Source organism: Schistocerca americana, chromosome 5 (assembly GCF_021461395.2).
Source record: "Schistocerca americana isolate TAMUIC-IGC-003095 chromosome 5, iqSchAmer2.1, whole genome shotgun sequence".
In the NCBI taxonomy this organism is placed as follows: Eukaryota; Metazoa; Arthropoda; class Insecta; order Orthoptera; family Acrididae; genus Schistocerca; species Schistocerca americana.
In genome coordinates, this window is record NC_060123.1 from 432,644,378 (window position 1) to 432,652,536 (window position 8,159).

Sequence of the window (8,159 nt, forward strand, 5' to 3'; positions counted from 1 at the left end):
GAACTTGATTGTCGGCTTGATGTCTGCCGAATCGCTAAAGGGGCACATATCGAACATTTGTGAATGCCTAAAAAAACTTTTTGAGTTTTTGTATGTGTGTGCAAAGCATTGTGAAAATATCTCAAATAATAAAGTTATTGTAGAGCTGTGAAATCGCTTCAATTATTTGTAATAACCCTGTAAGTTATATGCCCTGCTGCAGCAGGGAGACGAAGAGAACCAGCGGAAAACTGTTCCTATTGGGGCATAAAAATGCGAATATGCTCCTGTTTATTTAAAAGCCTGGCCGAAAAGTGGGATAGCAGCTGCCTCATTATTCCGTCCTCAGCACCTTAGAAATTTTCCGCAAAATTTTGGCCTGTAAACATCTTCGCGCTTTTTATGCTGAGAGAGAAGAAGACAGTGGCAGTGGAGAAGAAACGGAAAAATAATACACTGGAAGACAGTAGGCAGTGGTTGTGTTATAGAAAGAGCGAAGGAGACAATGGCAGTGTGTGAGAAACGGATGGACACAGTGACAACGGAGCATAGTTGACAGTGACAGAACAGTGCTAAGAAAAGAGTGAAGGAGACAGAGCTGGAGAGGATCGGAAGCGGACGATAGCCAGTGACAGAGAGAGAGAGAGAGAGAGAGAGAGAGAGAGAGAATACATGACAATGACAACGAGGAAGAGAGAAACAGTGACAGCGGGGAGATACAGGGAAGGAAGGGAGGAAGGAATGAGATATCAGCAGTGTTAGAGAGCAAGACTGAGGCACTGACATTGAGACGAGACTGTAGTAGCAGAATAAAACGAAGGGGACTGGGGCTGTTATAAAGGAGGCAATGAAAGACACACAAAGAGATAATGACAGTGAGTTGGGCTGTATGAGTAGAGAGAATAGGCAATTTGGAGTGGATGGGTATGAGCGACTTACAGCGATCGACTAGTGGGTTTGAGTGAGTTACAGTTAGGGGAGGTTGAGGTAGTTTGAGATGAGTTGCATGTAAAAAAATAAAAAAAGGAACGCGAATATGTTCGCATACCAAAATTTCTGGGGAATTTTTTAAAGGCGCTGAGGAAGTTAGAATCAGGCAGCTGGTACCATACTTTCCAGTCAGTCTCTTAAATTAATAGGAACACACATATATATATATATATTCTTTTTTTTCTGATAGGTTTAGCTGGTAAAGTATTGAGCGAAATTTGTGACTGAGTTGAGGATTTTTTTTTTTTTTTTTTAATAGGGAGGAAGCAGCATCGTATTCTGGATGAGGATTCATGAAAGGATACAGAAGTAAACTCAGGGTTGCCCCCAGGGAAGTGTGTTGGGACGCTTACTGTTCTTGTTGTACATCAGTAGTAACGAAGCTCAGACTAGCAGGATGGTCTAATTGTAATCACCTGGAAACGGAGAGATCGCAGGTTAGAATGCCTGTCGGAGTCGAAATTTTCAGTCTGCCTTCAATCCAGCCTTCACCACTCAACAACGCCGTCAGGAACGATGTGGTTCGGATTCCACATTAAAGTGGAGCACCCCCCCCCCCCCCCCCCCCTCTAGATTAGCGACAACCAACTCGCCTAAGGGGTCCTCAATTGAAAGATGCGATGCGCCGGGCTATTGAGCCACATGTAATTATCAGCATAATAAAATGAAATTATTGGGGGACTTCTTTATATGTTTGCAAATGTCAAATTGTTCATTTCACATAACGAAAAAATGTATCATCATGTAACTTCAATATGAATGGGTCCACGACTGGCAGCAACTCATACACATATCTGAGTGTAATAATTTGTGCATATATGGAATGGAATTATCACAGAGGCTTACTTGTAGGAAAATGAGATGGCAGATCGGTTCATTGTTTGGATACTGGTAACAAACGGTTCTAAGCACTATGGGACTTAACATCTGAGGTCATCAGTCTCCTAGACTTAGAACTACTTAAACCTAACTAACCTAAGGGCATCACACACAACCATGCCCGAGGCAGCATTCGAACCTGCGACCGTAGCAGCCGCGTGGTTCCAGACTGAAGCGCCTAGAACCGCTTGACATCACGGCCGGCTACTGGTAACATGCTGGCAGTCTATAGAAGAGATTGCCTGCAAAGCATTTGTGCATTCCAACTTATAATGTTGCACAACTGTCTGGGACTCTTAGCAAACAAGACCAACAGGGGAAAGTGACCGTATTTAAAGGATGTCAGCACGGATGGTCATAGGTTTGAGCCCTTGGAGAGTATCACGGAAGTGATGAATAACCTCATGAAGCCTATATATGAGGGACGCAAAAAAGTAAAGGGACTTTTGAGAAAAGGAATATTTATTCTAATGATGGAAAACTGAAATATACATTATTTTTATACACTACCTGCCTGCACTCCAAGGCACTTTAAATCGCTTGGAGCCAGATGTGGGCTGTATGGAGGGCGTTCGAGTAATTCGAATCCCAACTCCTTTATTGTTGCGGCTGTCCGTTTGGCAGAATGTGGCCGAGCGTTATCTTGCTGCAGGAAGATACCTTTTCGCTGTTTTCCATCACGTTTGGATCTGTTTACAGGTTTTAATTTCGTTAGCAACACATCGCAGTAGTACTCACTGTTCACAGTTTCGCCTCTTGGTGTGAAATGAACGACTAGCACACCTTCCATGTTCCTGAACAGTGTTAGCGTAATCTTACCAGCTGATGATTGACGTTCAAAATTTATTAACTTCTGGTGATGATGGATCTTTCCAAATCATGGTCGCAGCTTTATATTCTGGTTCGTGATGCTGCAACCCACGTTTCGTCTACAATAACGATTCGCTTAAATCCATCTCCGCGATGATGACGGATCAAATGTTTATGAAAGATGTCCATCCTTTGCGCCTTACGCCGTGCTAACAATTCTTTCGGTACTCACCTTGCACACACTTCCCGAAAATTTAGCCTGTCGTGTAAGTCGGAATACGCTGAACCATGACTGACACGTAAAGTATTGGCGATTTCGTCCACTGTGATTCGTCTGTTTTTCTTCACTATACCCTCTACGACTTCCAAATTGTCCTCAGCTGTTGACGTGGAAGGCCTGTCAGATCTTCCCTCGTCACATAGAGAAGTTCTTACCAGTGGTGAAGCGCTCTGTTCATTCCTATATAGATCTTTCTTCGCGATGAACAACTCATCATACTGCGCATTTATTCGACGAATAATCTCCACAGATTTAACACTTTTCACAAACAAAATGCGAATCACTGCGCTCATTTCCTTCCTGGTGCAGATCTACACTGGAGCTGCCATGTTTCACTGTCTGCTGCAAAACAACGACTAACGAGGTGGAGCTGCCATGTTTCACTGTCTGCTGCCAAACAACGACTAACGAGGGATGATTGACACGTTGTATAGAGTTGTTCAGACGATAATATGTCACCCCTGGATACTAGCAGTATTACCAAACCGCATGGCGAAAAATTGCAAAAGTCACTTTACTTTTTGAATTACCCTCATACATAGTTTTATGAAACAGTACGGTATTAGGTGAGAAATATACTGAGAATAAACTATCGATAAAGCTGATGATCACTCTCTCAGGAATTGTTAATGTGTTGTTTCCCCATAAAATATTAAGTGAGAAAAAGGTAAGTAGACTTAATACGGTTTATGATGAAGATGTGCTTAAGATTGAGAGTGTGAGAGATCAATACTGTGATTAGTGTAGAATATATATACAGTAGTAAAGAAAATTTTCGTACTTAAACCAGATGACAAACGAAGGAAAAAAAACCATGCAATAATATTTATATCTGACAACCAGACACGAAAAATGTAGAAGCTAATTAATGGTGAACATAACATAAGAGGGTAAACAGACCACTTGCAGCATCTGAATGCAACACATTTAAATGCTTTCACTGATAAAGTACAGAAAATAGTAATAAAGTGTCTGCAGCCAAACATAACATAGCCACTGATCACAAACACTGTTTGGGAAATATTGCAAAGCAAGTAACTGCATTCAGCTTTAGAATGAGGTTCAAGGTGATTATAATGTGTGGAAAAAGCTAATGAAGCTCCAGTAATGACAAAAAAATAATAAATAGCTTCGGAAGTGATATTTATGGATTTACATTTAGTGAATTTATGTTTATTTGAGGCCCTGTTCCTAATGGCTTTGAAATATGTAGAAATTACTTCAGTATGATAGATGTAGCCTTTTTATACCTGGATCAGAATAACAGCTAGTGGCACTTGACATGAAAGAGATCTTGTTGGTCAGCATTACACTCAAGTGTGTTGTGGATCTGGCAGCAGCTTCTGTGTGGTTATATATTTAGTGATTTGTATGTTTCCCATTACAGTGCAGTATTCAGTTTGCTTTGTAGGATATCAAAAGTCTTATCACTTTCCTAAGTAATTTCACTGTTAGATTCACACATCCACAAAAGCAACACATGGCACGCAGAAACAAAGCGTACAAGAACAAATCACAATTATGTTACAGACTACAACTAACGAGTGCAGCTGACTGGTAACATGCAGCTGAGATTGCTGACTGATATGACAACTGTACAAAGCATAGGAGATGTGATCAAACTCATACTCTGATTAGTTGTTGCTATGATAGCAGTCTTGTAAACAACTAGCTGTCTGTCACTTTGTTGTTCTGATCCAGGTTTAGCAGTGACAATTACAGATCTGTGTCAATGGTCTGAATGCTACCAAAAGTAAGTGAAGCTATAACGTAATTTCTGACACATGTAGCAGTCAACAAGAAAATGGATATGGCTTCAAAGTAGGCTTTTGTTTTGTCAAAAGCTTTTGATACTGTGTCCTGTGAGATATTATCAAATAAAACTGCAGTTGTGCAGTTTCACAGAAAATGCTGTTGGGTTAATAAAGTCTTATTTATGTAGTAGAATTCAGCAAGAAGTGGCACAAAGTCTGAGTACCTCCCAGGGGCATGTGGGCATTTAGTCAAAGTAAAGTATAGGGTTAATTCTTATTCATTATTGGTATTAATGACTTGTCATACAACATAACCTGACCATCTACTTTCGGTTATTTACTTCGTGATGATCTAGCTGTACGCATACCATTGGAAACAATAGAGACATTGATATGTGAAATATACTGGACCATTCATAAAGTTGAAGCTTGGTGTAATGCAAACTCTCTCTGTATCAATCAAAATAAAGCACAGGACCTACATACTACATGGAATCGCAACAAGCAATTGGAACAGGAACTAAGTTCTGTTAATTTCTTCAGAATAACAACTTCTTAAAAACTGTCTTGGGACAATTATATAGAAAAAGTAGTATGTAAAACTAGTAAAGCATTTTTATCATGAGGAAACTACATCTCTGTGTTAACATTCCATTGCTGAAAGTCATATACCAGACTTAGCACATAATCATATATCATATGGCACCATTCTATGAGGCCAAAGAGAGAAGGCAACCAATGTATATAAAGGCAATGAGGAAAATATGCAACATGCCCCACCTCAACCCACAGTCCACTGTAGACCTAGCTTCAGAAAACTACAGATTATGTCTCTGCCTTCATTACATATTATCCAGTATGTGATTCACATTGTGGAAAACCACTGAAGATGGCAGCAGTATCAAATGTACCGTAATTGCAGTATTGTGAACAAATATTTCCTGGCATCATTCCATTGTAGCTATACCAAAAACATAGTAGTGCTTTGTGAACAAGTAAAACAAGTACACCAAACTCTTCAGTGTTATGTAAGTGTATCAGGAAGCAAACAGATCAGAAAAAAGAAATAAAAATATTATATTAGAGCTGAAACCTTAACAAGCAGATTAATTCATAATTAAGGTCAAGAAAATCATGTGATTGTAACATATATATTGTTAATCTCATGGGCATCTGCAGAAACTTTCTCAGGGGACAGGTGGGGGAGCAAGTGCCTTCTCTTGCAGACACCTACTATGGACTTGCAGAATTAGGGTGTGAACCATCAGTGAACAGTCACATGTCGTTTTTGTTGCGGTTTTCAGTTTGCTGCAGCTTTCGATGCTACCCTATCCTGTGCAAGCTTCTTCATCTCTGAATAACTACTACAAGCTACATACTTTTGAACCTCTTACTATACTCATCTCTTGGTCTCCCTCTATGATTTTTATCCCCAACACTACACTCCACCTCCCCCCCCCCCCCCCTTCCCAGTACTAAACTGGTGATCCCCCGATGTCTCAGAATGTGTTTTATCAACCTATCCCTTCTCCCAGTCATATTATGCCGAAAATTTCTTTTCTTCCCAGTTCTATTCAGTACCTCCTCATTAGTTACGTCCTCTAACCATCCAATCTCCAGCATTCTTCTGTAGAACCACATTTCAAAGGCATCTATTCCCTTCTTGTTTGGCCAATTTATTGCCGATGTTTCACTTCCCTACATGGTTACAGTCCATGCAAATACTTTCAGAATCTATATTCGATGCTGACAAATTTCTCTTCTTCAGAAATCCATTTCTTGCTATTGCCAGTCTACATTTTATATCCTCCTACTTTGGCCATCATTAGTCATTATGCTGCCCAAATAGCAAAACTCATCTACTACTTTAAGTGTCTCATTTCCTAATCTAATTCCCTCAGCATCACTTGATTTACTTAAACTACATTCCATTATCTTTGTTTTGCTTTTGTTTATGTTCATTTTATATCCTCCTTTCAAGACAGCGTCCATTCCGTTCAATTGTTCTTCCACCTTCTCTGTTGTCTCTGACAGAATTACACCATCATCTGCAAACTCAAAACTTTTTATGTCTTCTTACTGGACTTTTATTCCTATACTCCAAATTTTTCTTTGGTTTTCTATACTATTTGTTCAATGCATAGATTGAATAACTTAAGGGGATAGGCAACAGTCCTGTGTCACTCTATTCTCAACCACTGCTTTTCTTTCGTACCCCTCAACTCATCACTGTCATCTGTACAAGTTGTAAACAGTCACATAATTATTTGCAATGTTGTGTGTGTGTGTGTGTCTGTAACCTGAATATTCATTGGTGGTTCTGTGGGGATTACCAGCTGGCGTGTTCTTCCCAGGCATGGATGTACACGCAGAACATGAATTACACTCCCCCACGAAGTCCCAGTAATTTTGAAGTATATATATGTGTCCATCCGGGGTATACTTACCAGAAAGGACTTGTATCCAAGCGCAGACGTGGAAAACAGTGGTGGCGGGTACGAAGAAGAACAGCAGCATCGCCGCGATCGCGATGAGGGCGAGAAGGGCTGCGGCGGCGACGAGGACGGCGGCGGCTCGAAAGGCTCCGCTGGGGGCGGCGCGCAGGTCGTCGAGGCCACCCTCGCACCGCTCCGGCCCGCCCCCGGGAGGGAACATGCAGCGTGCGAACAGCCCGAAGCGGCCCGTCGTCTCTGCCTCCATCGTGTCGCCCACCCATTCGGGGGTCACCAGCGACACCACCACGATAATCGCGTAGCAGATGCTGAAGATACCCCACAGCACGCCGATGGCCTTTGAGTTACGCACATAGTTGGTCGCATACATGTGCGACGACTCCACGTACTCAACCTTGGAACCCATTGCGAACTTTCGAGAATTTGCGGTCGGTGATACTCGTGTCTCGACCACCGGTTACGAAGTACGCACAGTGAAGTTTGCAGACACTTCAAACAGTACTGAGGACTGTATTTTGGGTGTTACTCAAAAATTACGTTTGCATGCTACCAGGTCTAAGTCATTATTGGTGTGTGTCTAAGCGTTTTCCTCAACACGGGTGACAACAAAGGATAGTCCAATGCTTAGGAAATGTTACAGACTCCTAGAACCGTACCGCGAATTTAAACCGCCATCAACTGCACACCCTCGCTGCCACTCCCACACACTGCCTTCTCTTCCCTACTCGACTGAACTGCCGCTGCTCTCGTCTGGTCTGACAGGTAACCGTAGATGCCGATGTAGATTAGCGTCGCGCCTCATAGATGGCGACACGGTACGGACGTCCGTCCAGTACAGCAAAGTGTACCAATATGACAAAATTTACCAGTACATTTCGCGAAAATATGACATAATATATCGCCCCACACAACTTTTATTGACTTAAAAGAAAATATGAGTAAATACAAAACAGAAAAGTAAGCTTTTTAATTCAGGGAATGTGCTTTTACTACTATCTCACTGCTGGAAGATAG

At 41.5% G+C, this 8,159-nt stretch overlaps 1 protein-coding gene across 1 annotated transcript in view; it reads right to left on the reverse strand.

Annotated features, from left to right (window-relative positions):
• LOC124615525 (LHFPL tetraspan subfamily member 3 protein) overlaps positions 1-7,930 on the reverse strand; it is a 147,812-nt gene extending 139,882 nt beyond the window's left edge. The window contains exon 1 of the mRNA XM_047143485.1: positions 7,140-7,930. Within this exon, the coding sequence (XP_046999441.1) occupies positions 7,140-7,551 (412 nt within the window). The 5' untranslated portion in view covers positions 7,552-7,930. The remainder of the gene's footprint in view (positions 1-7,139) is intronic.
• Between the last annotated feature and the right edge of the window lie 229 nt (positions 7,931-8,159).